Consider the following 16,148-nt stretch of genomic DNA (forward strand, 5'->3'; position numbering starts at 1 on the left):
ACTTCACAATCAAATGTAACATATCGTCCTTTCAACACTGTTCATTTACCTAATCCTTCGTGAAATGATTGTGCACGATTAAAATATATGTGCGGGCATGGACACTATTTTGAACTACTCTTAATGTATATATTGGTCTGGAATATACATGGTGTCATAATTTAAACCTGAGGTACAAAGTTCCGCATTTGAGAAACCTTCTGTAACACGGAAGTCATGGTGTTGCTCTGAGGTGAATAACAGGCAAGTTTAATGCAATACGTTTCTCATACAGCATATATATAATATATAAATAATAATAATAATAATAACAACAACACACACTCACAATCCAAAAGTGCATGCGATGGAGACTAGAAACAGTAATTTCGGTTTTTCTCACATTTTAACTTTCACATCGTAATGAGAGTTTAGTTTAAGGCTATTGTTATGTGATAGGGAACGTGTCATTTTGGTCCCCACAAGGATAGAAAAACTAATATTTTTGTGTATTTTGGTTTAACAGATCGAATTCGGGCCAGAAGTACTCACAAGGATAGTAAAACATGAAAATACTAAGATTGCCTGTATTAGGGCATTTTGCCCTAATAATACGACGACAAAGTCAATTTCTGACTTAGGTTTAGTACCAAACTAACATTTAGGGCTAATGTTAAAATGTAGCTTAATAGGTATTATGGGTTAGGGATTGGTTTTAGGGCTAGGTTAAGTTTAGACAGAAATGTATTGTTATTGATGTTAAGGTTTGTTTCATTTAAAGGTTAGGCTAAGGGAACATGATCATAACTGATCATTTGAACATGTATTTATGAAATATGTGAAATTCAACACTACTGTTGTTTGCTCCTTGGGGTTTAAGGCCGGGTGTTTTGAAAAAGCACTTTGTGACATCTGCTAATGTACAAACCAGATTCCAAAAATGTTGGGACACTGTACAATTGTGATAAAAAACAGAATGCAATGATGTGGAAGTTTCAAATTTTAATATTTTATTCAGAATACAACATAGATGACATATCAAATGTTTAAACTGAGAAAATGTATCACTTTAAGGGAAAAATAAGTTGATTTAAAATTTCATGGCATCAAGACATCTCAAAAAAATTGGGTCAAGGCCATGTTTACCACTGTGTGGCATCCCCTCTTCTTTTTATTACAGACTGCAAACGTCTGGGGACTGAGGAGACAAGTTGCTCAAGTTTATGAATAGGAATGTTGTCCCATTCTAGTTGCTCAACTGTCTTAGGTCTTCTTTGTCGCACCTTCCTCTTTATGATGCGCCAAATGTTTTCTATGGGTGAAATATCTGGACTGCAGGCTGGCCATTTCAGTACCCGGATCCTTCTTCTATGCAGCCATGACATTGTAATTGATGCAGTATGTGGTCTGGCATTGTCATGTTGGAAAATACAAGGTCTTCCCTGAAAGAGACGGCGTCTGGATGGGAGCATATGTTGTTCTAGAACTTGGATATAACTGTCAGCATTGATGGTGCCTTTCCAGATGTGTAGGCTGCCCATGCCACACGCACTCATGCAACCCCATACCATCAGTGATGCAGGCTTCTGAACTGAGCGCTGATAACAACTTGGGTTGTCCTAGTCCTCTTTATTCCGGATGACATGGCATCCCAGTTTTCCAAGATGAACTTCAAATTTTGATTTGTCTGACCACAGAACACTTTTCCACTTTGCCACAGTCCATTTTAAATAATCCTTGGCCCAGAGAAAACGCCTGCGCTTCTGGATCCTGTTTAGATATGGCTTCTTTTTTGACCTATAGAGTTTTAGCCGGCAACGGCGAATGGCACAGTGGATTGTGTTCACCGACAATGTTTTCTGGAAGTTTTCCTGAGCCCATGTTGTGATTTCCATTACAGTATCATTCCTGTATGTGATGCAGTGCCATCGGAGGGCCCGAAGAACGGGCATGTGTTGCTCTCATGAAATCCAAAATGAGCCAATATTTGGCATGACATTACAAAATGTCTCACTTTCAACATTCGATATGTTGTCTATATTCTATTGTGAATTAAATATAAATTTATGAGATTTGTAAATTATTCCACTCCTTTTTTACTCACAATTTGTGTCCCAACTTTTTTGGAATCGGGTTTGTAAAAAGAGCTTTATAAATACATTTGATTGATTGATTGATGGTCAGTGTCAGTTGAGCTCATACATTAAGAAAAAAGTAAAAGTTATAACTACTCGTAACTACTTATAAAGGCATATTTTTAATACAGCAGCTTCAAGTGACAGGTTTCTGAGCCAACTACCGGCACTAGTAAGGATTTCCAATATTAGAGGGGCAGGATAGCCATTGGGAATCCTTTATGTATAGTGAAAATGAACAACTTAGAAACATTTTATTTTTAGTGTGGTGCTCTCTTTTTCTCTGACATTTTAGTGAAATGTTTGTGGCCTTATTCTCAAGCCTCAAGTTTTCTCAATATGTTCTAGTTCCCTCAAACCATAGACAACATCTTGACTTGATTGGATTCCAACCATGTTTTATGATCTCCCCAAGGTCTGCTTTTAGTCACTCCTAATGTGCCATTAATGCAAGAAATGTTTGTGATTGGAAACCACACATAAATCAGCTGTGTTTCTCAGCGAAAATGGACTTCAGATTAAAGATGTTGTTCATGATTTTTAGGAGTGGAGACTGAAATATATTAGGCGGACCTTTGAATTTTTTGTTTTAATGAGATCCCTTTTGTAATAATACAATGCACAAGTTAATTATTAATCTTTTTCACCTATTTATTATTAACCTGTCAAAGGCTGTCATTGATGATAATATTAGAGGTCCTGATCAGGAGTCAACACGAAAGCCATAAAGAAAGCCTCGAGGGGTATGACGACGAACCAAACAGGACCAAACAGATGCAAACTGAACAGAATAGCAAGAGACCTGTGTACCTGTATTTGTTGTGGGGGTGTAGTCATTCCAGCACACTCAACATTGTCCTTGCCAAAATTGTGAAATACAATGAAACTGGGATAGACTTACTTGCCTTTGTGCTGTTGACATTATTTATACACACCCTTGGCTTCTTGATTATGTATTTTTTCCAGTTCAATTCAATATTGCCATGCACTTGAAAGGCAGAAAGCTACTAAGCAAGCCACCAAGAAGTAAGGTATTATGTATACAGTCTCCATAGGGAATGATAAAAAGTGCAAAATTAGTGAGGTTTGCTATTGCACAAACAACCATTTTTTTAAACATACAATTTTGGGCCTAATATTTTGTTTATCCACTCACCTAAAGGATTATTAGGAACACCTGTTCAATTTCTCATTAATGCAATTATCTAATCAACCAATCACATGGCAGTTGCTTCAATGCATTTAGGGGTGTGGTCCTGGTCAAGACAATCTCCTGAACTCCAAACTGAATGTCAGAATGGGAAAGAAAGGTGATTTAAGCAATTTCGAGCGTGGCATGGTTGTTGGTGCCAGACGGGCCGGTCTGAGTATTTCACAATCTGCTCAGTTACTGGGATTTTCATGCACAACCATTTCTAGGGTTTACAAAGAATGGTGTGAAAAGGGAAACACATCCAGTATGCGGCAGTCCTGTGGGCGAAAATGCCTTGTTGATGCTAGAGGTTAGAGGAGAATGGGCCGACTGATTCAAGCTGATAGAAGAGCAACTTTGACTGAAATAACCACTCGTTACAACCGAGGTATGCAGCAAAGCATTTGTGAAGCCACAAACCGCACAACCTTGAGGCGAATGGGCTACAACAGCAGAAGACCCCACCGGGTACCACTCATCTCCTCTATAAATAGGAAAATAGGCTACAATTTGCACGAGCTCACCAAAATTGGACAGTTGAAGACTGGAAGAATGTTGCCTGGTCTGATGAGTCTCGATTTCTGTTGAGACATTCATATGGTAGAGTCAGAATTTGGCGTAAACAGAATGAGAACATGGATCCATCATGCCTTGTTACCACTGTGCAGGCTGGTGGTGGTGGTGGTGTTATGGTGTGGGGGATGTTTTCTTGGCACACTTTAGGCCCCTTAGTGCCAATTGGGCATCGTTTAAATGCCACGGCCTAACTGAGCATTGTTTCTGACCATGTCCATCCCTTTATTACCACCATGTACCCATCCTCTGATGGCTACTTCCAGCAGGATAATGCACCATGTCACAAAGCTGGAATCATTTCAAATTGGTTTCTTGAACATGACAATGAGTTCACTGTACTGAAATGGCCCCCACAGTCACCAAATCTCAACCCAATAGAGCATCTTTGGGATGTGGTGGAACGGGAGCTTCGTGCCCTGGATGTGCATCCCACAAATCTCCATGAACTGCAAGATGCTATCCTATAAATATGGGCCAACATTTCTAAAGAATGCTTTCAGCACCTTTTTGAATCAATGCCACGTAGAATTAAGGCAGTTCTGAAGGCGAAAGGGGGTCAAACACAGTATTAGTATGGCGTTCCTAATAATCCTTTAGGTGAGTGTATGTGCATAATGTATAATTAGAATCACTTGCCAAGAAACTTTTAAACTGTGTTTTTGATGAAAAGGGGTACATATCGGGACATACTGTACATAACATAGACCTATGCCACAATTTTTGGGGATCCGTTTTGGCTGAAGCGTCACATTTTCAACCACTAGCCAGAAATCACAGCATCTTTTTCGACAAAGATGATGGGCCTATACTTCATGTTGGTTCCGCACTTCCCAGTGCTGGCCAAATTACCATTTAGGCTAAACACCAAATAATGTCTTTAGGTGGATTTTCTCTTTATTTTAAAGGTATGAGTCTCAGAAACACATGTTTGTCTCCTGTCTATGACACGTTCAGTGTGACTGTGGCAATATCACAATTGAAAGTAATGCATGTCTTATTTTTGTCACTCAGTTTTTACTGATGATCTCTGATGTTCTCAGTGCCATTATAATCCATTTCAGTCTCTACAAACTAAAGGCCTAGACCTTAATCCCACAGCTTTCAATTTGGGTGACCTGCTTTTACATTTATTTTTTTATTTAGGTGTGTATTTTAACTCTACCAGTTTTTATAATCATGTAATGGATTCCAATAGCCCCAATTTGCACTAAAATAGAAGATAAAATTCCCGATGCACCATGTGTTAGCTTAATAGGAATCATAACAAAAAAACGTTTTTTGCATGTAGTTCCCAAAGGAGGACTCTTGGAAAAAAACGTTTTAGAAAACATTAGGCTATAATGCCTAATTTGTCCAAACTCACTATGCTAATAATAATGATTTGGTCTGGGAGGGGCAGTTGCTTCTTGAAGTAGGCACTGTAGTGAAAGAAAGTCCTAATATTTAGCTGTTACTGCGGTTAATCCTCCAGAGTGCTTTCTCTGATGTTTCCGCCTGTAGGCAAATCATCTGTCAAAGGGCATGCTGGGAATGTGAGTTAATTACACCACTGGCTGTCCAGCCGTGGCTACAGTGGCTTGGGTCTGTATTATTAGGGAACCACTTATTTCTGGGAAGCACCATGAATTAGTGACAGGGGTTATGTTCGACTTCACCTGGGTTCTCACAACCATAACTCATCTTCTCTTTGAGAATGACCTTTTATCACCTGGGTCTGAATCACAGTTTTAAGGATGCTCTTTTTTTCATTGTGGAGGGCATCACAAGAAAATGCTCACTATCTTTCTTTTTTGAGTTAAGTTCGATATCTTTGCCTGCACAGTACCGGTGTTTGTCCCTGACCAAAACGAAACAGCAGCTGTTGAAAGATCCAGCATTCGGAATATGAAGCATGAGTGGGGATGAAGTCTGAACAAAGACGCTTTGTTGACAGTCAGTGGCATGTTGGGTGCAAGTGAATTTCAACCATGGTTGGGATGTTTATTAAGTATGTACTTTAGGACATGTTACCCTTTATTGACAGGAACGAGTGTGGTTCTTAAATAGCAGGCTGGAAACAAACCACTGTGTCAGCTGTACTTATGCAACCGAATGCGGTGTCTTCGTCTGCTAGACCGCGTTAGGCCAATGGTTAGGATGTTGGAAGTCCAACCACTAGTGATGCGGTGATGCAGCTGTACTGCAAGGCAGTGAATTCGACCACTGCATAACCCAGATAATTTTTTTGGGCTTCTGCCTTACATGACAACCACAACCTGTGTGGATACATGTACTGCACAAAACTAACTGAAACTATTCTGCCATCTGTCGTACTCCAGACACCAGAACTTGGTCTGTGTTAGGGCCTACTCGCTGTGACCAACATGTCTTGATTGCATGACCTTTTTACCCAAGTTCCTTTCACTTTTATATCAGCACTAGGAAACCTCAAAACATACCAAAATATTGTTTTCAGACAAGCCAGAAAACAATTTAATGTGACAACTGTAAAGACCAACTTTCTGGACTTGACCTAATAATATACAACACTGAAAGATTCCATTAGGTTCTCTCCTGTTTTTAGGCCCACTGCAGTTGAATTGGATCTCACCAGATGAGGTTTTAAGAGTTGCTAATGGGTGACCATTAAAACAGCTGAATTGATTCCGTTGTCAGTTGTTGACAGTCCCATATGCTGATGATGAAAGGGTCGAATGGACAGTGAAAGGGGTCGTATTTGGACCTCTTTACGGTCCATTATTCATTTTAACGGTCTCTTGTGGTCACGTGAACCTAGGCGTTCCCTTATTAGCTGCCTCAGCTTCGGCTCCTACTACCGTGGAAAACCCGGCCGCTGATGCCCCGAACACTGGCAAGGCAGCAGCCCTGTCGAGAAGAGAAAGGGGCCGACGATAAGATTAGAGAAGAGGGGAGGAGAACAAAGAATGACAGAGTTTGTGAGGAGAATAGTGGAGTGAGAGAATGAAGGTGAAAGGGAGGGTGGTTGGTGTCATGATTTAGGGACGGAGTGATTGTCTAGGATATGACATGGCCAGGATTCCAACTCCGGCTTTGAAGCTCTCAGTGGGTATTGCTCCATTCCTCAGAGACAGTGTTTATTTAATTTGAGCGGTCTTCTGTCATTACTGCAGGGTCATTGTCCCTTCAGAGCAGATGTTACTGTAACTAATTAGTAGCTGGGCTCTCTTTATGAGGTTAAAGTTGACCCCCCCCCCCCCCCCCCCCCCCTTTACTCGTCAATCGTGCCAAACCAAACCCTCCTCAGAGAACAAAGGGTCAACTTTAATACGCTGAGGTGTACGTGTGTGTGTGTGTGTGTGTGTGTGTGTGTGTGTGTGAGAGAGAGAGAGAGAAAGAACCTGTGTATGTGATAGGACATGTTTTTAGCTGTACCCCTCATTTTGAATCACCTTGAGCTGCTTTTTGGGCTTCTTCTGAGAGAAATCATGCAGACACGTCATAACGTAGTGCTTCTTCTCCTAACAAGCTCTTTTTCATCTGCAAACGTGTCCAAATGACCAACTGCCAATGACGCTGTCTTTTTCACTAAGTCTTACTTTGGCAGGCACCTCACTTGGAGCTGTAATAATGCTTTTTGGGATGGAGATCAGTAATGAATTCAATGTTTTCCCAGACTTTGGCAGTGAAGACAATTATTCCATAATGTTTCTACTGTAATGTATCAATGGTTACTGTAATGGGTTGAGGATAAATCCATGTCTGATAAATTATTAAAAATGTTTCAGCTTCGGTCTAGCTGATATGTTTTGCTATACACAGGTCCACTGCACACACACACACACACACACGCACACACCGTCACGGACAAGGAACTATAGTAGCTACATACATGGAGATTGCTTTAGCACCATGTGCACTAAAAGTGTGCCTCGTTGGAGCTTGACCTAGACCTAGTCTCACGTCTGTCTTTTGGGTTTCCATCTCTGCAGATCCAAACCAACAGAGACTGGATTTGAGGGGCATGAGTGGTTTGGTCCGTCAAATCAGAGTGGGGTTGGAGCCGAGCACCCCCTATTTCCTGTGGGTAGACCGGGTTGAAGACCTGGGATCTGGGTTCACCCTGGTCTTCAGCGATGGCAGTTCGTGCTTTCTTGGAGAGGGTAATGACCAGATGTGAAATATGCACGTACAAAAACACACACCCAAGTTTAGCAGAGGCCCAAATCCTTCACCGTCCCCTTTGCCAGGTGTGTTTCGGGCCCCCTTCATAATGCTACTTCAGTAAGCACCTGGCCCAACTATTTAAGTCTATAAGACCCTGAGCACTGTGACTGGAGACCTGGGGAACAGCAAATGACCTTGTCTCATCATCTGTGTTGATGCATAGGGTGCAGGTCGCAGGTGGATTACACCGATGAACACTATCTTTGTGTGTGAGTGTATGTGCATGTGTGTGTGTGTGTGTGTGTGTGTGTGTGTATGTATGTATGTGTGTGTGAATATTGTACTGGACATATTTTAACCAAAAGGCTACTTACTTAAGTGCATCATCTTTCTGTGTCATTTAGGAATTGCAAATTATGTGTTTAATGTGTATGTTTAGTGTGTGTGTGTGTGTGTGTGTGTGTTTGCTTTGCATGAACACCTGGAACATAGCAACACTCCAGTCCTGTCTGGCTGTCCATCTGCAGAGATGACAAGCAGTGATAGGACCCTGACAGATCCATGAGCATGTGCCTGTTTGAAGTTGAACCTGTGTTCATTGTGACCCTTAGGGAGCAGCTGCATACAAGCTGATGCTCTCCTTGGCTTCCTTGCATGCTTTCCTCAAAGCTGGGGGCCTTTATTGGTAAAATGCGTTTGGAATATTACAACCCCACATAAGTAACTGTAAACAAAGGACCACCTAACAGCAGGGTATGCACTGTATCAAGATTAAAATGACACAAAGATGCTAGGGTGAACAGTCCCACTGTTCCCATCTTGATGTAGTCCCTTAAATGATTTGTTTCTCCAGTAATGTTTCCTGAAATTCAATATCAACTGATATTACTGACTGGTCAGATTCAACACCCTTATATTTAGGTACAAGCATCAGTCTAGGATCCATGGCAGAATCCCCCTTGACGGAACCAGTGGCACATTTAAAATAAGGATCCATGGCAGAATCCCCCTTGACGGAACCAGTGGCACATTTAAAATAAGGATCCATGGCAGAATCCCCCTTGACGGAACCAGTGGCATATTTAAAATAAGGATCCATGCCAGAATCCCCCTTGACGGAACCAGTGGCACATTTAAAATAAGGATCCATGGCAGAATCCCCCTTGACGGAACCAGTGGCATATTTAAAATAAGGATCCATGGCAGAATCCCCCTTGACGGAACCAGTGGCACATTTAAAATAAGGATCCATGCCAGAATCCCCCTTGACGGAACCAGTGGCATATTTAAAATAAGGATCCATGCCAGAATCCCCCTTGACGGAACCAGTGGCACATTTAAAATAAGGATCCATGGCAGAATCCCCCTTGACGGAACCAGTGGCACATTTAAAATAAGGATCCATGCCAGAATCCCCCTTGACGGAACCAGTGGCACATTTAAAATAAGGATCCATGGCAGAATCCCCCTTGACGGAACCAGTGGCACATTTAAAATAAGGATCCATGGCAGAATCCCCCTTGACGGAACCAGTGGCACATTTAAAATAAGGATCCATGCCAGAATCCCCCTTGACGGAACCAGTGGCATATTTAAAATAAGGATCCATGGCAGAATCCCCCTTGACGGAACCAGTGGCACATTTAAAATAAGGATCCATGCCAGAATCCCCCTTGACGGAACCAGTGGCATATTTAAAATAAGGATCCATGCCAGAATCCCCCTTGACGGAACCAGTGGCACATTTAAAATAAGGATCCATGGCAGAATCCCCCTTGACGGAACCAGTGGCACATTTAAAATAAGGATCCATGCCAGAATCCCCCTTGACGGAACCAGTGGCACATTTAAAATAAGGATCCATGCCAGAATCCCCCTTGACGGAACCAGTGGCACATTCTTTTTTTTAACAATAGTTTGCTCTTTACTTTCTCACTTTCAGTATCAGGGGAGGATGTTACGCGGGAAGCGAATGCATTGGGAGTGAAAAGGGAGATATATGTGGAAGATCTTCATCGGGTCTTTACCATAGGAGGAGGATCAGGAACAGAAGGAGGGCTTGAAAAGGAGCACATGTTCCACCTCTCACCAGACAACAGTTGTCTGACATACAAGAAGAGGACCCAGAAAGGCATTTGGGTAAGTGTTATCCTTGATTAATGTTCCATGACACCAGGAACCTCACTTTGACTAGGCTTTGGGCCATCCCCACATCTTTTGCCTTGTAGCTAGGGTGTAAGGTAATGTCAAGCCTAATGATGAAGCCACTTCATTCATGGAGCCATTGTTATGTAGAACTTCCAAAGTAATCCAAACCTTTTAATAAATGTAAAGCAACTTTGTGTGGTCAACTGTGTATATTATGTACTTATTCTACTCCGGAGTTTAAATTTCCATTTAGAGGAAGATGTCTTTAGATGTCCCCTATGTCTTTCTTGTTTGAGAATGAATTTCTGACCAAGCCCTTCAACTCCCATGATGACCTAAGGACACAGGTCTCTAGCAACACACAATATACAGAAAGGAAGTCACTAAAAGAAGGTTTACAAGGGGCTGTTTGAAGATAAGATTTATTGTGTCTTGAAAATCCAGGATAAGGAAGATTGTGTAGCCCTGAAGGCCACTTGAGGACAAACCAAGATACAAATCTGCCACCTTATCAGAACAGAATGGTAAATCATGCATTGAAATCAATGGATAATATGGGAGGACATTCTTCGCCTGTGCAGAGATCTCAAGATAGGATGTAGCCAATCACGTCCCGTGAGTGAGTGTTGAAGGCCCTGGGGCCCTGGTCCGTGGGGGCCCTGAGATCACTGCCTGGTTAGAGGGAGAAAGGGCTGGGGGATAAGAAGCGCTCTTATCAGGGGCCATAAATAATGTGCTTATAAAAAAGGCTGGATTCTTCTGAGACAATATAAAACAAACAGTCAGTTTCTCAGGACTAAAACAAAATCTGGGGCCCTTACTGGTAAACATTTAATCAAACCATCGTTGTGTTCAACTAGGAAGTCTAAGCAGGAATCCATACAGGCCAGAGGGAACACACTCTCTGGTGTTCTACTCTGAATTTGCTTACCTGCGCCCAAACCACCACACGGAGTTGCCAGTGTGCGGCGATGCAAAGCAACCATATTTTATTATTAGCCCCACAAACCCTGACTGTCCAGGCTAATTGTTTCACCGTCGGTGGGACCATTGGGATAATCCGTCCAATACCAAGGTGAAAAAAACCCACTGCTGGGCCTCGGAGTTGAGTCCTATTCAAAAGGGTGCATTAAGAGCACCTGTGTGCCTTATAATTGAAACGTTTAGCGACTAAGGTCCCAGAAGCATTCAGAAGTTATGCAACAAGGAGGACATTACCTGTTGTGAATATACAGCAATCTTTGCTGATGGTAGGTTTGGATACCAGATAAGATTTTTCGCTAAGCTGGGAATCCAGGTTGTACATTTCCAATAGAATCTGAAAGAAATAAGTATTATAATGCAATGCATGGTCTTATGAGCTGTCACTGTATAATTTCGATCTTTCACAGAACACCTTGTACGATTCACTTCATGGAGTATGACGTCACATTGCTTTTTGCTGGTTTAATCGAGTTGGTAACCGGTTTAGAATAGCAATATTTGGCATATTTGGGGTTTGTGATGCCAAAATACCACAGTTAATCAGTGTGTCTGAACTCAAATCAAACTTTATTTAAAGGGAATTTAAAGTCTGCTGTATTGTTTATCTAAGATTTGTTGTTGTTGATGGGGACGTACATGTAAATCAGGGACGTCGCTAGGCCTATTTTATGGGGGATTTAGCCCCCCTAAATAAATCAGTATATCAGTCAATATTTTCCCCGTGATTTCTTTTTTCGTCAGCCTTTCCATTGCATCTAAAATTACATATTGTATAGAAGATTTTACAGAATCGTGTTCATTTGGCAGCATGTTATTTTGAGTTTCTTCTTTTGATGCTTTGAACGTGACTCACTCATCTGAAGCCAGCTGTCTTCTGTTAATAGTAGCTAACGTGGTCTGAGATGTAAGTCCTCTCAAGTTCAAAATGTAATAGCACTGGAAAGCAACGGTATGTTGCTAATCAATATATTCTTTGAGCTAGCCCACCACCATTTTCTATAGAAATGTATGGAGGTAAAAAGAAAATTGAGGTCTTAAAAATTTCATTTATGGAAATAGTTTAGACAAGTTGCAGTTCATGAATTTCGACTTGAACGACTGTCCGGACGTCATGTAATATCAAAGTGATCAGCATTTTTTTTTTCTTTACCGAAAGGCAATAGCTACAACTTTCTAGTAGACACTTCAGAGAAGACTAAGATCTGTCATTTGTAATACAAATAAAAAGCAATTATAATGTCATTCAACAAAAAAGTAAGGAGGCCAATGATTGGTGACGGTGGCCGATAAACGTATTTTGTAGCTACGTCACTAACCAACTACTGAAAATGTTGTCTGTTTATCAATTCCAAGTACGGACAAAAACGCTGATTGATAAACGGCCATTAATTTTCCATTAACGACATGCTAGCTAACATTTGTATGTCATTAATAATCATCATAAACATTGATGACTTTATCAAATTATTACTCGGTACAAGAAGATGCCTTTCAAAATTGCTGTTGGATATGCCGATATTGGTTTAGTTATGTTAAATTTTTTGGTTTAAACGGAACACAGTTGCAAAACTAAGCGTTTCACAGATTCTAGTTTGTTTGGGTTTGAATAAGGTATTGCAACGTTCTGTTCAGAGGGAGATACGGTTATTAAATGTTTCTTTTTTAAATAGGATACATTTTTTAATGACTTCATTCCCGAGAGTGGGCTAATTGACTAAATCTGTTTTGAAATTATTCAGAATGATTCAGAGAAATCTCGATTAGAAACAGAATACTTACTGTATGTAGATGTTCATTTACTATAAACTATTATTGCCAAAATATTTTGGCTACATAGTACAGCAGTTTTTGTGCCTTTTGTTTGGTACCGGATGAATGAGGATAGAGTGTACTTTAATTTATTTATTTGGATACAATTTAAGTCGTATTAGGTAAGTGTCTAACACTAATTATGAGACAGGTATACTTTTTGCTAACCTTGACCTAAAATAACCTTATTTTGATAGATTTTACACCTGTTGTTACTCTAAAAGTACATGATGAAAATATGTTTTGGGGAGTATGCCCAGACCCCCCAAAACGAGGCTTATCCCACCAATCCATGATTTTCTAGAGACTCCCTGATGTAAATCCAACTTAGTAATATTTTTTTGAAATTGAATATTGAATTGTGGGATTGTCATATCAACCAAATTAAAAGATTTTTGAACTTTTGAACTTCCACATCAACCAAAGAAACATATAAATGCACGTCACAATCCCCACAAGACCTACCGGCAAAAACTCAAAGCGGCCTAACACCAGTTTTTAGATTTGCTTCAAAAAGGATTCATGTTTTGTTTAGGTTTCTCCAACTCTACAATTTAATAACTGTGTACATCTCGTAAGGACAATTTGACAAGTATAGGCAAAGTTTTTCATTAAATTACCTTGCCTTATAAATATTTACAAATGTATTAAAAGCTTATACGCCTACATGAAGCCCTGACCTTTTCTTGAAGTGGATCTAAAAATCTGCAAAGAGCTGCTTTACAAGACGTCCTACAGGTTATAGGAATATTGACTCATACTGTTTCAGTCAATTGAAAATTCCTGGGCGCTGTTTGCTTTAACAACTTAGGTGGGTTAACATCTGCTTCTTTTCTTAACTTTTTTTCACACAGACAGAAGCTGAAAGTTGTAACATATCTTTTTAGCAAGATAATTTTAGGGTGCAAAAGTGAGTCAAATTAGACAGGTTTCCTTCGAGAGCAGTGGACAGGAGAAGAAAGAGTATGAAACAGGTGGTGAACTTAACCTGACATTAATATTTTATGAATATGACCCCAGAAGTTGAAATTATATATGTAATATAAGGCTTTTGCTGTTCAACTGCTGTTAAGCAGGTGTTTTAGATCAATTACTCTGACAGAAAACTTCTAATAATGCACTTTTCTGCTTCTTAGGGTTAATGTCAGTACATTTTCCAGGTTTTCTGAAAATCTTTGCTGGAAGGATCCTGGAATCAGGAGAGAACAAGCAGGAAAGCCAGAAATCTAATTCTGGGATTTCTGGAAAACCTTTTGGGTTTTTTTTTCAATTTTTTTGTCACTACTGTCTTCTTTGCTGGATGAAACAAATCAAATTTTCTTGAAGCAAAACTGCTGTTTGTTGTTCATGCTGTTATCATCGGCATACCCCGCCACAATACACTCTACAATGTTCGCGTGATGTCAATTCTGGAATTCTTACAAATGAACATTCTTTCCTCAGTCTCTGCCTTGATTGGTTGTTGCAAAGTGAGCAGAATGGAAAGAAGGCAGCCAGCAGTGGAAGAGAGACAGACATAGATGATGATGATGATGATGGTGATGGTGACTACACAGCGGTTGAGATTGGTTCCTCTCAGTGTTCCAGGTGGTTAACAGTCTACTTTTTACACCTGAGGCTTCAGCGTCTGAGGTAGCATTGTAGCACCAGGTGATAATGCTCATTCAGGGGTGGACTTCAGCTTGCCCAGTCATTATGTCAAAACAGCATCTTTTCACACTGGAGATTTACGATACCGTCTTGAGTGTGTACAAATTAAAACCACCCGAGTGCTATCGCATTACCTATGATTGTAACCTCCCATGTAGGATCAGGGCAGCTGATCACACAGTCTGTTTACTCATCTATCGGGGAACACTATGGTCTTAAGAGATCCAGTTTCAGCTAAATAGGGGAACCATCGCTGTAAAATGTGTAAAATGTTATATTGGCTGTAAATGTTAACAGCTGCACTTACTGCTTTATAGCGGGTTCTAGTACACAGTGAGAACAGTGACATATAGCCAGCCGTAAAGAGTGGTGTGTGTGTTTGTGTGTGTGTGTGTGTGTGTGTGTGTGTGTGTGGTGATAAGGCCACCCATGGAGCCCCCTGCTAGCAGCCCCCCCATGGGAAGGGACAAGATGTCCCAAACAAACAGCTTGTTCTCTAAAGTGGGTGTGTGTATTTTTAAGTGTGCTTTCGATTCTACAGAATATTAAACAAAAAGTGTGTACAAGCAGATTAAACAACATATTTCAGGTTTATTCAAAATTCACCTCCAAAGCCTTCGTGCCTAGGAGCACAATTTAGCCAGGCTATGCTACATGCTAGTGAGAACAGGCTTTCCCTGTGCAGAGGCTCTGATACTGAGCCCAAGCTCCTTTGTGACCCACAGGGAATTACTTACTGCCTCATGTTAGTCTCAGTATTATGGCTCACTAGGGACCCAGGCCTCTAAGTCTGACGCCAGGGCTGAACCTCGGTGGAGCTGTGGGGTGAGCTTTTCCTGCACCACACGAACCAAATCAACCCTGGTGAAACTCATCCAACCGCAGTGCATGTTGACAAACATTCAGTCAAACTCTGTAGTGCAGATTGTCCAGATCAGATTAATTTAACCTGGCTAAACAAAACAGCAAATGATTAAAAGTAGATGCATTAAAATATGTACAATAGAATAGCAAAACATGCTAATAAATAAATATTAGGCACAAATTACCGATAAGCCTATAAACATGGGTTAAAATAGATGAACGTCTAAAAGCATGACTACAGAAAGTGCATTTTAAGATTCTCCCGGCAGGATGTTCCATCAACATTTTCATGGTAGATGGCGGCAAAATATGTAGTGGCTTTTAGAACAACTGAAAAGCCAGAGCCAGAAGATTGATTGAACACTAAGATTCCTTGGTTTTCAACTGCTGTGCAGCATCACACTAATGTGCCTTGAGGAACTCTCAGCAAATCTTCTTCTCATCCTGAGACATTCTTTCAACACTCACTTCAGGACCTGACCACTGGAATGTACATGGATTTTTTACTTGGTAGAACCAGTATTGCTTAGGAAATATATTTAAACGGCAAACAGTTCTATTTTTGTATTGTTTGATTCTTGACATGACTAGCTTTGTCATTGTTTTAGGTCTATATGTTTAAGCTGTACTTACTTTAGTGTCATTTGAGTGGTCAATTGGAGAATTCTACCTTGGCTGAATGATTA

General features: G+C 40.6%; 1 protein-coding gene across 4 annotated transcripts in view; it reads left to right on the top strand.

The window, feature by feature from the left end:
- The first annotated feature begins 4 nt into the window (after positions 1-4).
- The window catches only part of LOC105027579 (DNA repair protein XRCC4), a 42,679-nt gene continuing 26,535 nt past the window's right edge, over positions 5-16,148 (top strand). The window contains exons 1-3 of one of the 4 annotated variants that reach the window (XM_034296535.1): positions 5-243; positions 7,833-8,003; positions 9,950-10,146. In XM_034296535.1, the coding sequence (XP_034152426.1) occupies positions 7,865-8,003; positions 9,950-10,146 (336 nt within the window). In that variant the 5' untranslated portion in view covers positions 5-243; positions 7,833-7,864. The remainder of the gene's footprint in view (positions 244-7,832; positions 8,004-9,949; positions 10,147-16,148) is intronic. The other 3 variants (XM_034296533.1, XM_034296532.1, XM_034296534.1) reach the window with 3 other exon arrangements.

Source organism: Esox lucius, chromosome 13 (genome assembly GCF_011004845.1).
Source record: "Esox lucius isolate fEsoLuc1 chromosome 13, fEsoLuc1.pri, whole genome shotgun sequence".
NCBI lineage: Eukaryota > Metazoa > Chordata > Actinopteri > Esociformes > Esocidae > Esox > Esox lucius.